Genomic DNA, 19,197 nt, shown 5'->3' on the forward strand with positions numbered 1-19,197 from the left:
GCAGCATTGAACCTGTGTATTAAGTCATATTTTGTTTGTGGGTTTTGAACACCCATGTGGTCATTGGCTATGCTCCAAATACTTGTGCTTTTCAACAAAAGAGTATTTATATTCATATTTTTGGGAAAATATGAATGTCTGTAGCTCCCTGACCATATTGACTAGATTGTCTGCTACCGTATAACAGAAGTGGTTATATTTGTTTTAGGTTGAATTTGGAATACAAAGCAGACGATGTGTGTAGTTTACATGAGCAACAAAAGCCACCATGGTTGAACATACCTACAGAAATCCTCTTCATCTGCAGAATAGTAAAGAAGAAAAAGAAAGAATGTAATAAAGTAAAAAGGTACCTCTTCCAGCTGACATGCTTTGATGACGGAGGTGTAGCGGTACTCGTCATATGTCAGGCCAAACAGGATGTTGTCTCGAATCGTCCCGGGAATGATCCAGGAAGTCTGTGGTGAGTAGGAGATGCGACCGCTGTGTCTGATTTTACCCTCCGATGGCACCAACTCTCCCAGGATCATCATGAGCAGGGAACTCTGGAGGGAAAATACACTGGTCACACTTTATTCTACGACATGTTTATTCTGAGGCATTAAGATGTCGCTCTCACATAGCGATGAGTCAGCATGTAGGGTTTCAGTGCCTTGCTCGAGGACACTTGGAGAGGATTTCTTTGACATACCTTCCCTGAGCCAGTGGATCCAGCCACCGCCAGCATCTTGCCCTTCTCCAGGTACAGGCTGATGTTTTTGAGGACAGGTGTCACGTAGAGGTTAGTGAAGAAGACGCCAGCGTCACCGTTCAGGTGTCCGTTTGCTTTGTTCTCCTGTTTGATCTTCTCAAACAGCTCACCAATGCCCTGCAAAAGAGTTCAAAATCAGAGTCTTTACTGATTTTAATGGACTGAACGAACACCAAAGACGGTATAAAGATACTGAAACATAATTCGTATTTAGCCATTTCTCCCAGTCCCTGAAGTTTTCCTTTAGTTTTTTTTTAGTTTTTATGTATAAATTCTAAATCTGCAGGTATATTGATACATAGAATAAAATGTGTGTGCTTCAAATGGCATTTGTATAATCAGACAGTCACTATTATATTTTATTAGAGATTTTACATGATCACTAATATTCTACATAAATAAAGCTCTCAGATTTTCCTACATTATACTTTATTCTACTATATTAGGATGCAGTGCCCAATGCTTTGGGGGCATTGCAGTCTACTTTTACAACACTGTACCATACTATGCTTAAGTACACATCATTCTGTGTGTGTACGTGTGCGTGGCATGTACTCCATTTGTGTTTTTTCGTTTAGTTTACATAGCTGTCTGTACAGGGCTGAGTGAGTGTGTCGTCAGGCTGTGCTTCGTGACTCAGGGCCAAACTGCTGTGAGAAACAAGAGATTCTCCAAAGACATGGGAAGAGCTCCCAAAGTCTCACAATGGCCTTGTTTCACCTCATCTGTCACCGCATCTGTAGAGATTAATAGGCGACACATCGCTGTAAGAAAAAGGGAACTCGGCTTGACTGGTCGGCTTAATCATTGACCCCTGTGACATTTTATGGGTCACTGTTCCTCTAATGCCGGGATTTGCTGCGGTTTGTATAGGTTTCTCTGTGCGATTCACATTCTAATGAGCTGACGTACATGCTGTCAGCAGTAAAGAAAGGCAACACCCCTCCCATTCATCGCAGAATGGCACATTCCAGGAAGAGAAGAAGGCAAGAGGAGAATCTGGGAATTAGGTGATGAACACAACTCCGAATCTCAAAGGGAGATTCAGAGTGTTCCCAGCGAAGGCAAAGTTTGGTGACGACACTGGGATAATTAATTATGCAAAGTAACGGAAAAAAACAGAGTTGGATGTTCGTTTTCTCACGGCATTGGGTGGTCAATAAATCACACCTGTTAGATGAAGTTTACAGCCTCTGCCTATAGATAAGATTATACTACCCACTCCCAGTGATGGGGAGAAATGAACTATTATACCTGTAATGCATGGTGGACTTAGGTTGAAGGAGTTTTAACTTCTCTCTTATAGTAAATGTACTATAACTTGACTGATACTGGATTTATCGGGTCCAATACCAATATTGACACTTGAGAGTCCGATAATGATTCATCAGCCGATCATTTTTTTTCAGGTGGACAGACTATAGATGTGATGGCAACACTGTTTCTAATTTAAACATATCTGGTATCTCTGTACTGACATTTATTGTTCCTTATTGGCTTACATAATGCCAATAAGGAACAAAAGAAGATATTAGCTTATCTACGATAAGCTAATATCAGGAAATAGTTTGATTTTGTTATGCTCAGCTTACTAAGCACAGGTAACTGCCACCTGTCACATGTACACATCCATCCTCTTAAAAAGTACCCGTAAACTTTATCATTTGGAATCACACTTACTCCAAACTAAGGATATCAATTATTTATCAATGAAGAATTCATATTTTGAGATTGCACAAAGTTGTCCTAGTATTTGCATTACCCCAGCTGGGATCAGTTCCTACGCCGCTGCACCCTAAGTGATCTTCACCAGAGTGCATGATGTCGGCATGCAGGGTACCCCCAGGATTCTCCAAGTTAAATGTAAGACTTTTTAATACCACATAGGATGAAATGTAATGTAATTATAATGGAATAATAATATATAAATGTAAATATAAATGAATAATATCTGTATGGATTTAAACCCAAAAAAGGAATTATTAGGCAAGAAACGTTACATAGGCAAGTTTGCGCTAGCCATAGTCGGACAGACTTGCACGGCAATCAGCTTGTTGTGCTGACCTCAGCACCTTTGCCATCAGCCTCGTCCGCCAACTTGTACGCATCTCCGGCCAGATCTCCAGACACTTGCCTATTCTGAGCCGACGAGCTAACGTTAGCTTGTTAGTAGCACGGTGCGAGACGTTTTGTTTTCTCTCCACACAACTGATTGATTTGCGCCAGAGCCAGGGATTAAAAACTGGCGCAAACTCCACGGTCAAGAGCTTAAAGCAAAACACTGACGTAAACAGTACTTGTACTGTCGTATTACATCCCAGTCACACCAAACAGAGTAAATTAAAACGTTACACAAGCAAAACATTGATTTATGACGTTAAGGTATTTACGAAAGGACAACACAAAATGTAAGACCTTTGTAAATGAATTGTAATACTTTGTAAATAAAATTCAATACTTTTAAGGCCTTTTAGAATATTAAATTTGGTACTTATTTAATACTTTTAAGACCCCGCGGGTACCCTGGGCATGGCACTAAAAATCAGTTAGACTTAAGTCTGTTACAAGCAGTCTATATTTTCTTTTTGAGAAGAATGGGATCTTTGTTTTAAGTGCCCTGCATGTTACAGTATATCATCCAGAAAGGTCTGAAAGTTGTCCAGAAATACTGTTTAATCTTTTTTTTTTTTTTTAAGATTATCTTTTGGGGCTTTTCCCCTTTATTATAGTGACAGTGGATAGACACAAAAGGGGGAGAGAGATGGGGGATGACACGCAGCAAAGGGCCGCAGGTTGGATTAGAACCCGGGGCCGCTGCAGGACTCAGCCAACACGGGGCGAACGCTCTTACTGGGTGAGCTAGAGGCCGCCCCAATACGGTTTAATCTTTTGGATTTTGTTTGGCTATATGTTGAAGAAATACACAGAACATGTATACCAAGTACTGTATGTTTAGGTTTTTCATTCAATGACCACATTCAGTCGACACAGAGCTGAACAAACCTCGTCCCAGGATGCAGACACGTTGACCAGCTCCAGCTCAGTGGTGGTCAGGTTGTACTCCAGCACTCTGTATTCTTCCTTCATCAAGAACTCCTGGAGAAAACATGACAGTAACATCAGTATCATATATACATTGTTGGATTGAATTTGTTGAATGACATCCCCCCCCCACCCCACACACTTCCCTGAACCCACCTCGATCTTCTTGACCAGTGCCAGCGTGTCGTACCACATCTGGATGGACCCTGGCAGCTGGCGGGTCAGCGTCATTCTCAGCACCATGCAGTAGGAAGCCGTGGTGAAGATACGGCGCAGGATGATGCCTTTACTGAGTGCGTGCGGCACGATGGCAGACACGATGACCAAGATGGCGGAGAAGAAGTACGAGGCGCTGTAGAAGTAACGCAGAGAACCGATCTTCCTCGTTAGCGTCATCTCGTCCCTGACGAGGAAGGGGAAGTGAGACAGAAGATTATTTATTTCACAATAAATACATACATACATACATATATATACACATACATATATATACACACATATATATATATATATATATATATATATATATATATATATATATATATATATATACATATATACATATATATATATATATACACATATATATATACACACACACACACACACACACACACACACATATACAATATATATATATACAAATATATATTATATATATATATATATATATACACACATTTTATATATATATCTACTTACAACAAAGCTTCATTGCTTCATTGCTGATTTGTTGACTGAATGAAAAGATAAGGTTTCCTTATTTTACATGTGATTTTTGCTTACATTTGTACATATTGTTATTTATATATAAACAAAATAAACATTGTTATTCATATCATATTATTGATTTCAGCAACATCGCACAGACTTGCCTGAATACTGACAATTACAGGAGCTGTCTTTTGTTTTCTAGAAACAACCGACATCCAAAAAGGTGTTTTGGTTAACATGTCAGTTTACCATGACGCTATTGTCGTGTAAATGTGAAGTCTTGGTGGCTCCCTGTTACCTCTGATAGTTATCAAAAAGATTTCTGCATGATGACACTCCTTCAAGACGTTTATTGTTCTTGCCAATTACAGTGACCCTGATTCTGGCTCCGACAGCCACTAGCGACGCCAGCGTGGTTCTGCTCGGTCGCCACGTGTTTTAACATCTCTCTCTCAATTTTCGCGCCAGCTTGATTCCATTTCTACGGCACAGTGGAACGCCTTTTCAGTGTGATGTCGGCTGACTCTCTCTCGTTTCTTTTTTCTTGTTCAGTTCCATTTATTACAATACATCTATAGCATCATCAATATACATAATAGCATATAAAAAGATACTGGAGAGATGGATGACTTAAAAGATAAGTGGTTGTATACCACTCAAATACAAGTCTCCACACTGCAATCAACAATAAAGGTTTATTTCATTCAATACTACTGTAAAAGTGGCATTCAATCGTCTAATACCCTTTAGGATGATTTAACAGCTTTTTGTTATTTAAAACTTTAAATGACCAGCAGATACATTGTTAAACAATGGTCAGGTATTAAAAGAAATGAAAACTGGAGATGTTCCTTTCGGGTAAAGTGGTTGTGTGTTTTGGTGTCTTACTGTCTGATGTTCTTGATGATGGTTTCCATCACCTCCTCCCAACCGTACGCCTTCACAGAGTGGATGTTCTCCACAATCTCTGAGGTGAGAGCCAGGCGGCGGCTGATCATCACTCCTCGCTCCACCCTGTTTACAGGTCAGGACACAGTTGTAAGTTACCAACTTACAGCAGCATCATACGCACAGACCACAAACACAGCAATTCACAAGGTCACAGTAGGCCCACGTGTGCGAGCGTGAAAGAATGCACACATACCAGGGCTGGGTTCAAATAATCTATTCTCCAATTAAAATAGATCTTTGTTTGAGTGAACTGATAGTGCTTAATTTACAGCATACATTCTGAGAATGTCTTTTATATCCAAGCAAAACTGGTATGGTAACTGAAAATCCCCTAACCTAATTGATATTGAATCAGAGCTATAATCGAATCAGGACCTTGTGAATCGAAATTGAAATCGGGAAATCATTCCTAATACAGCCCTAATACATAAATACAAAAATAATGTTTCAAATATTCAGCATGAAGGGCATTAGGGCAATTACAAGTTTATGTATAGATGTAATATTCTGATACTTATGCTCCATAATATGAGTGGATGTGTGATAGTGTTTCCCCACCGGTGCGGCCCCATCTTCTGGGAGAGCCAGGCCTGGATGATGCCCAGCAGAGTCAGTGCTGCCAGCGCGCAAAAGCCATTCACCTCGATCAGCTCCCAGATCAGACCCACACACAGTATACACTGCAGGGGGGTGATCCATACAAAGTGGGCCAGACCCAAGCTCTGGAATAAACACACAAAAGTACAAAGATCACATCAATGAACATATTGTAATCAGAATATTACTTTCAATTACAGGAGCAATACTGTGACACTTTGGCGCAAGGAAATGACGTTCTTTTGCTCCGGACCACAGCAAGGTCAAAGGTGAGGTTCAAGGAACACTCGGCTGAGAACCTTTGTTTACACTCACTGCCTGAAAGGTGGTTTTGGAAAGGTAACAGAGGACAGCAGTTGTAGCCAGCTTGGATAAAAAAAATAAATAAATAACAAGTTGTCATGTGCAACAAAAGGTTGACATTTAACTAGGCTGCCAACAAAAAGAAACCGTATGATGACATATTTTTGTGAAAACATGACGGTTTGAAACATACAGAGCAACAGATAGAGTAGAATCAGTGGATTACGCTAAACTAGGCTACTATATGAAGAGACTATTCATATAATAGCCTATAATAGCCATACTTGACTAAGATCCAACTTTGATTGAAACATTGCAATTTAAATGCAATTTTTAATGCGCTTTGAGTGTCTATGATAAAGCGCTATATAAATGTAATTAAATAAATAAATAAAATAAATAAATGTAGGTACCCTCTTCTCATTGATGCAGTTTTCTATAGCCCTGTGATGTGCAGGGTTTACCATACGGCATTTTGGCAGGGTAACTTACTCGTATAAATGTTTGGCAATTGTTTTGTGGTTGATCAAATTCCTGTCTCCTTCCCATTGCAATGAAAGATTAACAGTGCAGTAGAATGAATGAATGATTACAATGATTGAATGCAAGAGACAAAGAAATATATGCAAGCTCAAAAGTAGGAGGCAAGAAAGACAGAAATAAAAGAAGAAATGTATCAAACACACAAGTAAGCGTTCTGTTTTGAGGAATCCAGTTTCATCCAGTCAGCACTGTGCTGATAGACCTCAGCTCTCAGGTCTCACCTCAATAAGCTCCCTTTCATCCACTCACCTACAAGGGAATCAACCCACCCACCCACACCCACACAAGGTAACCCCCACCAGTTATAAGAAGAGAGTGCTGCATTGGCAAAGTCACATCTAAGCCAGGTGATAATTGTCTTTAAGCAGGTCCACATTCAACGCCTCAGTGAGACCCAAGGCAAATCTGAGTTCAGTCTATACACACAAACAGAGGCACATACACATGTATATACCCTCCAGCTATGTGTTTTTTGCATAATTAGAGTTTAATCATCATGTATTCTTCAGATAATCAGGTTTTTTTAAACCCTGAATCACAGTTACAGAATACTTTGCTTGGTTTGTATATGTGTGTGTATTGTTCCAGATCTATTGTCATCTAATCGTCCCTCAGCGTGAAGAACACATAGCTCTGTTTTGGGTAATAAAACAGATTCACTGAAGTCCGTGAGGGTGTGAGCTTCCAATCTTCTTTTCCCTTATCCTTCCTGTGGAGATAAAACCATTTGCCGCCAGCTACTCATGAGTGGAAAACTACTGTACTGATTTTTGCACCCAAAACAATGGGATGCAATTCACACTTAAAAGTCAAATTCAATAGTTCTGAACTTAACATGTACAGAGGCTCAGTCCTCGCCGCAGCGGCTGCATGGCATTCCCCCTCATATATGTATATGTAAACTAAAAAAATGCTTAGGGAAGTCTCACCTCATCCAACTTGTTGAGGTGAGTGGACATCAGACTGACTAGTTGACCAGTGCTGATCTTATCCAAGACTCGGCTCGATAGCTTCAGGGTCTGAAAAGGTCAAAAGGTCAGAGGCACAAAAGGTAGAAAGTGAATTGGTTGAAAGGAAGCCGGTGACACGTGGCCGCACTTTGAAACCAGGCTGCCACGCCCCTCACAGCTGCCTGTGGATTGCCACTACTAGACTTCCACATGTGAGAAGCTTCTGGGAATGTTCAACCATGCATACCGAACAGTAGAAGGATTCAGCTGATGCTTCTGTCTGATCTTAAAAACAATAGCAAGAAAACAGTGTGACACACACACAACGGTCTTATTCTTATCAGCTTGGTGGTTATGTTTTGTTCCAATAACTAGTTGTTACAGCAGTGGTTTTATGAAGACAGTGTTTGACTCATGTGTAATCAGAGAAAAAGGCCCACAGTGTCACTGGCTACGAGTTTTGGCAGATTTTACACTCAAACTCCACACCTTTCAGAGGCAAATACTGTACTTTCATTACGCTTGCAAATGAGTGCATTGAGTTCAATGAGATTCTTAAATATCACTCCAAAATGTCAACTTTTAAGGATAAATGAAAAATACCTTATTTTTGCATGTTGACAATACATTTTAGACATAGATCTTATAAAAGAACTGAGGTTGGAAAATCGTCTTAATTAGTGCTGTCAAACGATTAAAATATTTAATTGCGATTAATCGCATTAATGTCATAGTTAACTCGCAATTAATTGCATATTTTTATCTATTCTAAATGTCCCTTGATTTATTTTTGTCCCATTATTTCTTCTCATTTTAATGCTCTTATCAACATGGAAAAGTGGATTGGCTTGCTTTGTGCTTTTGTCGCCTGGCTTTGACGAGGAGGCGGAGAATTCGCATCAGCTGTGTGCTCGGCCATCAGCTGTGTGCTCGGCCATCAGCTGTGTGCTCGGCCATCAGCTGTGTGCTCGGCCATCAGCTGTGTGCTCGGCCATCAGCTGTGTGTTTGGCCATCAAGTGGTATTTCAGACTGGACGTGCTGCGATGATAGCTCAGTTCACAACGACAAAACACACAGATCACGTTGGTCTTGTCAGTGGAACCATTTGGCAACTTTTTAAAAGTTAACTTTCCATTCAGAATCTTATTGGCGTCCATTTCGGCGCCTCGTGCTCGCCATCCACTCAAGACGTGGCCATCTTGCAAGCCCAAACAAGTGTGTGCGGCGTGCCTGTTTTGTTTCCGGTCTAGCTAGATCCGGTGTGGTGTTGTAGTTTTTTTAACGTTACTAGTTGTTGCAACAGCATGTGAAAAAAGCTACAAAGTTTGCTAGGCCAAAAAGAACTTTAATCTCGTGATAAAAAAAATTGACGCCGTTAAAATGGGTTTGCGTTAACGCCGTTAATAACGCGTTTAACTGACAGCACTAGTCTTAATCTTTGAAGACAGTTTTAAGTTTTTACACAAATAAATTAACGACCGAGTCTCCGTTCCATAAATACATTGTCCTCTCCTTACCTCCTTACCTTCTTATATATGAGACTGAAAAGGGCAATGCGGATCTGCATGCCCAGATGATGCAGGCCAAAGATGGCAGGTTGCAGCAGGAGGAAGCGGGCGGTGAAGAGTAGGCAGAGGCCCAGGGCCAGGAAGTATCCCTGCTCACGCTCCGGAGCGTGGAATGGGTCGAAGGAGGCGATGATGCGACCCAGAAGCTGAGGCTGCACCGTCTTGGAAGCCTCCTACACCAAGAGATAAGACAATAAGAGAAGGGGTGGTGATTGGTTTGATCTGCTTTTACACTAATGACTCTTTATGGTAGAGAAACAAAAGTCAGCCAGCTTGTACTTGTGTCCCTGGAGCAGGTAAGAGTCAACTCCTAGTCAGTTATTGGCAAGAGGATTCAAGATTTCCAATCATTTTGCAGGGCATGCCATTCATAATTAATTTTTTTTGTAGAAAATCTGAACTTTTAGGTGTCAAAACTAGCTTCAAAATAGAAATCCATAGTACATACTCCTGCCAAGGTGTATGATCCTATTTTTTCCGATCATTTAGAAAAGTTCATTTACAGCGTGATTCTGCTCTGTATTAAAATATACATTGTGATATACTGTAAGTAAGTAAAGTTTATTTCAAGAGCACATATAAACACAGCTTAAAGGTCTCATGACATGCTGCTTTATGGATGCCTTTATATAGGCCTTAGTGGTCCCCTAATACTGTATCTGAAGTTTCTTTCCCATAATTCAGCCTTGGTGCAGAATTACAGCCACTAGAGCCAGTCCCACAATGAGCTTTACTTCGGATGTGCCATTTCTGTGTCTGTAGCTTTTAATGCTATTGAGGAGGAGAGAGGGGGGCAAGGTGGATGGTGGGGGTGTGGCCTTGACCAACTGCCACTTTGCTCGTTTGAAAGCCATGATGTCTCTCTCTCATGGGTGGGCCAAATTCTCTGGGCTGGCAAAGCAGAGAAAGGGGAGGTAACCTTGCTCCTTATGACCTCATAAGGAGAAGATTCCAGATTGGCCCATCTGAGCTTTCATTTTCTCAAAGGCAGAGCAGGATACCCAGGGCTCGGTTTACACCTATCACCATTTCTAGCCACTGGGGGACCATAGACAGGCTGGGGGAACACTGGTACAATGAACAATGTTAAAAGACCTCATAAAGTGACATTTTCATGCCATGGAACCTTTTCATAGTGCTGTACAAAAAAGCACAAAGGTGCTATATAAATTACACTGAAATGTAAAATAAAAAAATAGAATTAAAACACAAAAAGAACATCCCAACGACAACAACAAGCAGCAATTTACAAATACAGAATTACAGACATAACAGATTGAGGGATTGTGTTAAAAAGGCCAGTGAGAAAAAATGTCTTTAAAATCAGATTTTTTTTTCATACAATTCAGTGCAATAGTACATATGGATTAAAAACAAACATGTCTAACCAAGATCATCAATGTCACAATTTCATATTATCAATTTTGTAACATAACTGAGATTCTGCAAAATATTTAAGAACAAAAAAAAAAAATCCTTCTGTTTTCTCCACACAGCCTCTTTCTTCAACATCTAACAGGCATTCTTGTCGTCATGACAACCACCTAACCAACTGTACTAACTGACGCAACGGCTGCTGTCCCCACCACCTTCCCATAGGTCCAGGGCAGTGAGGATAGTTTGCGACACTATGGTGCGACATGCTTGTTATTTGTGTGCGTCATGGCACTGTGGCTCTATAGGCCCTCACCACTCCAACACTGTTAACACTGTTAACACACACCACAAAACAGACACACACACACACACACACACACACACACATACACACAAACATACAGGTGGAGCTGGCAGTAAAACAGCAGTGTGTAAACAAGGATTGGGGCTAGAGTAACTGTGGGAATTCTTTATAAACCAATGTAGGCATGACCCAATATTGTATTTATACAAAACAGTGTTGTTTTAAATATATAAAAAGCAATGTTTTGCACGAAACATCTGTGTTGCCTTCAAATATTATCTACAAAAGTTTCAATGTGAGTTGAGCCTGTCTTATTTTTTATGTTGTTAAGACATAAAGTATAATTTGAGCATTTTTTAATGTGAAGACATTACAGTTATTCTGTGATTACAATGTAAAAGTATAATGTAATATATAATCTTATTGTTAGCAGGATGGATAAGTATCTCGGGCAGCATTTATACAGTGGGATATAGAACTTTCTAATCAATAAGAGGAAAAAACCTGTGTAAACGTAGAATGCCATGTTACAGTTACAAACTGGATGAGTTACTGTTTTCTTGTTTTAGGTTACTGTACATTGAATGCTTTGGTTTTTTTATTGGTGGTCTTGTAAGCAATATGAAGAAACCAATTCATGCTCTAGGAAGAAATGATGATTCTGTACAGTAACACCTAGCCTTCATCACATTGGCCAGGATTTGCATTTTCTGACTCTAGCAGCTCACAAAGATAATTCTAAGTTGTAAACCAAAATCAGAGCTTTAAAACATCCATTCAGTCATCTACATCCATGTTTTCCTACAGTCTATGGTTCAAACTAAAGTTTGTTCTAGCTACTTTACAAACAATAAACAAACCTAATATCACATTGAACAGACCATAAGAATCATGAGTTTACATCTGCAACTCAATGGTATGATCCATTTTGGCAGAGTTAACTACTTCCTAAGTCGATTTATGTCAGATCTGCTTCCTCCAGAGACAACCGATCGATATGACTCACCCCGAGGTAGAGGAGGACACCAAAGAAGGCGAAAGGGCCGATGAAGCATCGGGCCAGCGCTCTCATCAGCCTGGGCTTGTTCTTGGCTGACACCACCTCTCTGTCCCATTCTCTGCAGGGAGGACAGAGTTACAACACAGTTAACCCGCAGCGCAGGCAGGGTGGGAGAACAACACAGTTACCAGACAAATGCCAGCATTCTATTTGTCCACTACTACTTTGGCAACCAACCTGCTGTCCTTTCTCAACTTTGGCTGGTGATTTAGCCACTGAACGAGACGCTAGTAGTGTTTTATTTATTTATCGATTTTCCCTTTGTTAGAAATCCTTTGGCCATCAATGGGAGAGTAATGTGGAAACAAATGCACAAAATTATGAGTAAAATGAATACTTTATTTGTTCTTCTAATTTGATGATCTATTAGTATAATTAGTTTTTTGATGGAATTTCACTTCCCCCAAAGCTTTTCTCTTTTCACACTGTTAGATAATGAAGACAGAAGATAATGATGTGCATTTCTACAGATTTTTCTAAAAGTACTTTTGGATATTGCCTTATGGAGCTTTAACTTTTTGCCCTTGTTCTTACACAGATGGATTAACTTCCCACAAACTGCCCTGGCAAGCAGAGTCAGCTACGCTAAGTAGCAGCATTGTTCTCTCAGAGTCATTTATAACCGGGGTGATTTGGCTGACCAGTTCAACAGTGAGTGATGGGAGAAAAAGTGGGGAGGAGAATAAATGAGTGAAAAAGGAGAGGGAGACCAACAAGGAAGAGAGTGATAAAACAAAGTAAGAGAACAAAGTCTGAAGTGTTTCCTATCGTAGGTATTGATATCCTGAAGTTAAATATCAACTGACTCTACCAAGCCCCAAAAACTAAAGCTAAATATGCTGCTAGCTTTGTACAGTATATTTATCTCCATTCGCAGACAGCTGAGGTAGGGATGCACCGATTTGATTTGCTAGGTCAGTGTCAGCACTGATACTGACCCTATCAAGTGGATGGGGTACGGATCATGAATCCAGATTAAATACAGTTCCTTCATCAATGGATGCCATTAAAATTCAGTGTTTCTGTTTTCTATTTGCACTGCCTGGTATCGGTATATACAGCAAGGGAAATTGTTGTCACCAACCATTTCAGACTCCCTAACATGGACCTTCCTTAAAGATGTTCAGCCACATTAGACTGATTTCCATGCACAACATTTCACTCATGCTCAAATTTCATGTCCATCATTACCTCATCCATGCACATCCTTACTTACATTCTTAGAGGAGCTCAAAACTACTATGACTCTTAATTATTGTTGTTCATGTAAATAAATGTCTGTTTAGTCAATGTCTATCGACGAGTGAGGCAACACAATGGTGATTGAGTCTATGGTCCACTGATGAAAGCCCTTCCATTTGCAGTATTACGAACTGGGTGCCCCCAAGCTGCGCAAAGTTAATGACGCATTTTCCATCATCCAGCAGTGGTTGGTCCGCCAGAGAGTAAGCAGTTACTACCAAAGACACACCTGCAATTACTGCTTATCACATAAAGAAACAAAACAGAGATGTTCGAGATTGTAACTTTTTTTATACATAGTTTATATTTAGTATTAATATTTTTTAAATTGCTGTTTTTTTGCACACAAACTACATTTGCTAAATATTTTCTACACACGATATCCGACCATGGCAACGCAGCATTTCACTACACATGTAGGTTGTTCATTTTATAAACATAAATACTTATTTTACAGTTTTACATTTTACACACCCTTTTATTTCATTCATTTCTTTACTTATATTTCTTTCTAGCTCTCGATGTATACAATACAGTGGCAGAAAAGCTTGTTGAAGTGAAGTGAACTCAGTGATGAAGGGGCTGATGGTACACAGCATGCTTTAATGGAAGGTAAAGTTCACATTCCCAGAAGCCTTCACTGCTTGTCTGATCGGAATAATGAAAGCAAAATCACCCACCACCGCTCATTCATCACCCGGTGGGCACCGGGCCCTTTCTAAAAGGTTGACTTTTTAACACCAATGTACATTAACCGGCTTGTTGGCACCATTCAGTGTGACGTGGGGCCCTGGGTAACCAAGAGGCCAGACCAATGTTGGACACTGCTGTGGTTGTTAGGCAAAATAAAAGAAAGAAAGAAGACACACGAGTATTGAATCTCCCTTTTTTAAGAAAACAAAACATTGTCAAAGATGTGGCATTTGCTCAGTGCTATAAGAACAGTAAAAGAAACAAAGAGGAGAAAGAAGAGAAAGGAAAATATAGGGAAGAGAGAAAGATGATAGAAAAAGATGACAAAGAAATCTTTAATCTAGAGAGTTTTAAATGTGCCATTTGAAGTAGAGAGAGAGAGAGAAACAGGCGGTAACATTTTAAAACCTTACATTTACATGATTAATTACAAGATTTAAAATGACCAGCCAATCCTAGTTTTTCATTTAAAGTGATGGTTCGGAGTAATTTCACCCTAGGGTCCATTGCACCATGACCTCGAGCCAAACACCCCCCCAGAAGCTTTTTTCATCTGGGTCTAACATTGGGAGAGTTAGCGTAGAGTAGCGTTATCAGCTGAATAGCTTAGCGCAGGGGCTAACGGACCCACGTTTGTATCTCGTAAATTACCCCACAAATAATGCCCGAAATGATACCAAACGTCTACAAGTAGTACAAATAGGTTATGCTCTCATAAAACGATGGATTGGAAAGTTTGTAAGTACACCAGAAGTTTATGTAAATAACACTTGCCTGCTGGCTTCTGCTCTCTGCTGTTGTTGTTGCTGCTGTAAGACGAGTGCTTAGGGCCGTCTACAAATTACAACACCGAAAAGAGATGCAACAAAAATATTTATTAATTTAACTTTTTTTTTAAAGTAAGTGCTGTAGTATAACTAGCAGGAGACAAATAATAATTGAGGTAAGTTTGGAGACATTACCTTATTTAATCATTGAATTAATAAATATTTTTGTTGTAACTCTTTTCGGTGTAGTAATTTGTAGACGGCCCTAAGCACTCGTCTAACTGCAGGTAGCAGCAGCAGCAGCAACAGAGAGCTGAAAGAGTAGGCAAGTGTTCATAAACTTCTGGTGTACTTACAAACCTTTCAATCCATCGCTTTTGGACATAACCTATTGGCTACAGCACTTGATATCATTCGGGCGTTATTAGTGGGGTCATTTACAAGATACAAACGTGAGTCCATTCGCGCGCTAAGCTATTCAGCTGATAAGCATACTTCTAGCATAACTCTCCCAATGTTAGACCCAGGAAAGCTGAAAGTGTTAACTGGTTCGAGGTCATGGTCAAATGAGCCAACTCCCCGAACCATCACTTTAATGGAGGAAAAGGGGGCATACAGAGGCCTAGTGGGCAGATAGAAAAAAGATTGACCGTCACAGAGATGAGAAAGAGAGAAAAAAGTAAACAGATAAGGTTAATTTAATTCAAGAAAAAAAGAGTGAAGGACAAGAAGCGAGACAGAGGGAGAGAAAAAAAGAGTGGCATGGTAAATAAGGGAAATAAGGGAGAGAGAGATGAACCAAGGGAGATATACAAATCAAAAGTACACAGAGTTAACCTTGTCCATCATCTGCTGCCTGATTGTTTGTTGGCACACACAGGTTTGGTTTATGTCTAGCCCTGTTTAAATGCCAGCCCATAGCTTAACTCTGAGGGAAGGATGACTACTGTAACACACATGCAACACGTACAATCAAGGTTACATTCCTATACCAGTTCTGTGCATGTTTTCATTTGTAGATGCCCAGAATGCCTTACAACGTCAAGTCAAAATTTCTGCTCTGAAAAGGGTCAACAGAGTAAGCCGACTTGTTGCTGTATTGCATCTTGGTCTATTTTCTACCCCTATTTGCGATAACTGAACTTTGGTGCAAAATGGCAGCTCTCCAAAGAAGCCTTTGGACACTACTTATGATCTGTTCTACCATAATCCAAATGTCTTAAAAAGTAAAAATGAAATGCAATGAGCCTGGGCTACAGCATGACAATTATCAGTCAGTGTGCTGGGATGTAAATGGACTAGGGCTGGGCGATATGGAGAAAATCAAATATCATGATATTTTTGACCAAATGCCTCGATATCGATACCGCAACAATATTGTAGTGTTGACTATTGGTGCTTTCACAAAATATTTACACAATGAGATTTTTGATAAATAATCATCAGTAATGTGGATATAATGACTAAGTTGGTCAAGGCAAATAATAGAACTGCTAGAACAGTCTGGTAAGTTCAGAAAATGGCACAACTTTACTGTAATGCAGGCTTTAAAACACTTATGTCATATTATGATATCCAAAATCTAAGACGATATCCAGTCTCATATAACGATATAGATATAATATCGATATTGCCCAGCTCTAAAATGGACTGTATTTATATAGCAACTTTCTACCTTACCAGACAAAGTGCTTTATAATTTGACTCTCATTCACCCAATTCACACACATTCATACACCGATTGTGGCGGAGCTGCCATGCAAGGCGCTGGCCTGCCATTGGGAGCAACTTGGGGTACAGTGTCTTGCTCAAGGACACCGACATGTGGACAGGAGGAGCCGGGGAACAAACCGCCAACCTTTGTGATTAAATGACAACAAACTCTACCTCCAGAGCCACAGCCGTCCAACGTATGAGTGCGGTAAACAAATGTAAACTGCACAAACCGTTCAAGTCTCTCCGAGAGGTTGTCTGCCAGATCATAGGAAGGAGCCTTATAAACATCTGTCAGCTCTAACTTCTTTCTGAAGCCCTTCCTCAGCAGCGGCGTGGTCCACCTGCACACAAAAAAGAACAAACAGATTAGACTGTTGGGTATCAGCGGTTTGAAACTAGGACGCTTATGGCAAATGTGCACTTGCTAACAGATACAATCCAACACAAACATTGGCTACAAAATCTAACTTATAGTTTACATGTATTTAAAGTGCACTTAGACATTATGGATGCATCATCTTACCAATGCTGAAAGACACTGTGTGCATACAGTATATTACCACAAAGAAATATATATTTTGCAATTAGGTGAATTTACTTGAAAGATTATATTAAATGTATTTTTGGTTGTTTGTGGTTAGAGGGCAACTCTTTGGCATACAAGCCACTGTCGGAGTGTCTGGAAGCTTTAATGTAAAGTGGTGTTAGTTGTAACAGAAGTAATCCCTGAGGTTTCACAGTCAGACTAATGACACAGAAGGGAGATAAAGTCAGATGTTTGCTGTCCCAGCCAGGTGACATAGGGTAGTTTACATCATCGGACTTTTTAAGTCTGTGTCTCTTTGGGACCTCTCATCAGCGTGAGGAGAGAGCGCATATCAGTGCATCCTTAAACAGAACTCTGTGGATTATAATTTGGTGGCAGTGGTGGAAAGTAACTACTACTACTCTACTTTCTAAGGTACTTGTACTTTCTGCTTCACTACACCTCAGGAGGGAAATTCTGTACTTGTACTACATTTATTTGATGACGTTACTTTGCAGATGATTTAAAAACAACCTGCAATGTTGTACAGTAATTAGCCCACCCAACGGTATACAAAATTTAATAAAATTCGGTCTATTGCAATACTTAGAATGTCACAAAAAGTACTGAACAATAGACATTGAGGAGCCATTGTGGACATTGATAAAATAGGCCTAGCATTAAACAGTTACTCACAAGTCGTTGATGTACTGCATAATAACACCAAATCTCTAATATTATTATCGTTACAATGCATGTGTAAGTTGATGCTCCGAAAATAGTGGGGACTTAAACCCCCAAGAGCGTCTACTCACCCCCGACAGCGTTTTTCCCTGAACATAGGCCTACCTAATCGGAGCACAACATTTCAGATGCACATTTTAAACATGGAATAAGCATATTTATGTTTCTTGACAAAACAGCCTGTGCCGTAAGCCCAAAGTTTCCCTTTTATCAAAGTTCTTTCTGATATTAAATCACCATCAAACCAGAACAATTACCAGTTAAGAGTCCGAGCAAATGAAACATGTATACATAGAAATCGATCCCCATTAGATGTCTCTCACTCAACAGTTGAGAATCGGCGTCTGCACCTTGCCACCCACACAAACCCCCGGTCTCCTCGGATAAAAAAATAAAATAAAATAAAAAAGACAAAACAGGTCTTACCAGAAGAAAAATTTGGAGAGGAAGTTGGCATCTTCCACTGGTGACTTCTGCATCCTAAGTGCGCCGCCAGTTTGGTTTCTCTGCACCTGAGTCTGTCCGGCGCGCGTCGCTCACATTTGCGTGTCCCCTGAGTGGCTCCGTTCCCACAGTTAAAAAAAAAGAGAGAGAGAGAAAAAAAAAAAAAAAAAAAAAAAAAAAAAAAAAAAAAAAAAAAAGCGTGCTCGCCTGGTTTTATCCTCCACTTTGTGCCTCCGGTAAATATGATGTCACTGTTTAGTTATCTTCCTCCCCAAAAACCGAGACCGTTATCTCTACCCTCTGTGCGTCTCCCTGGTCTTCTCTGCTCCCACTGTCCCCTTTCTGCTTCTGTTGTCTCGCTCCCTCTCCTTCAGTGTGACAGTGGAGAGGACAGTCCATCCTTTATGGGCTCGCCAAAACGTGCGGAGACACGTCATTTCCACGCCGACGAGCCGCAGGTCGCATATTGTGGCAATGAACTGATATTGATCCATATACAATACAAGGAAAGGGGATGCAGGGAACAGTGGGAGTCCAAAAGGTTAATAAATAATAATTTCCCCACTTGAATTGAATTCAGAGGAAATCCAGTTCCTTTATCAAACTCCATTTTGTAAGATTATCTTTGGTTTTGCAGGCTAATGCACAGCTTTGAAACAAATTTATGATAATATGCCTAGCCTAAATAATGTTTCCTATACTTCTCACAAGTTTATCTCACACTACAACCCCTTCATGTATCGACTACAATTTTTAAATTGCAACTACATTAAAAAAAAAACACCTTGGAAGATGGTTTGTGGAGCTTTTAGGGGTTTGAAATTACTTTATATGGCAAAAAACTACTGCTGCTGCAGGTCCATTGAACTATCTCTGGCTTTTTTATTTTTTTATTTTACTGCGC

General features: G+C 40.1%; 1 protein-coding gene across 1 annotated transcript in view; it reads right to left on the minus strand.

Moving 5' to 3' along the window:
- Window positions 1–18,328, minus strand: part of cftr (CF transmembrane conductance regulator) — a 41,350-nt gene extending 23,022 nt beyond the window's left edge. The window contains exons 1-11 of the mRNA XM_039807415.1: window positions 18,276–18,328; window positions 16,810–16,920; window positions 12,108–12,219; window positions 9,378–9,593; window positions 7,831–7,920; window positions 6,017–6,180; window positions 5,396–5,521; window positions 3,950–4,196; window positions 3,755–3,847; window positions 692–868; window positions 354–545 (exon numbers count right to left, since the gene is read on the minus strand). Coding sequence (XP_039663349.1) covers window positions 354–545; window positions 692–868; window positions 3,755–3,847; window positions 3,950–4,196; window positions 5,396–5,521; window positions 6,017–6,180; window positions 7,831–7,920; window positions 9,378–9,593; window positions 12,108–12,219; window positions 16,810–16,920; window positions 18,276–18,328 — 1,581 coding nt within the window. The remainder of the gene's footprint in view (window positions 1–353; window positions 546–691; window positions 869–3,754; window positions 3,848–3,949; window positions 4,197–5,395; window positions 5,522–6,016; window positions 6,181–7,830; window positions 7,921–9,377; window positions 9,594–12,107; window positions 12,220–16,809; window positions 16,921–18,275) is intronic.
- Between the last annotated feature and the right edge of the window lie 869 nt (window positions 18,329–19,197).

This window comes from Perca fluviatilis, chromosome 8 (assembly GCF_010015445.1).
Source record: "Perca fluviatilis chromosome 8, GENO_Pfluv_1.0, whole genome shotgun sequence".
Classification (NCBI taxonomy): Eukaryota; Metazoa; Chordata; class Actinopteri; order Perciformes; family Percidae; genus Perca; species Perca fluviatilis.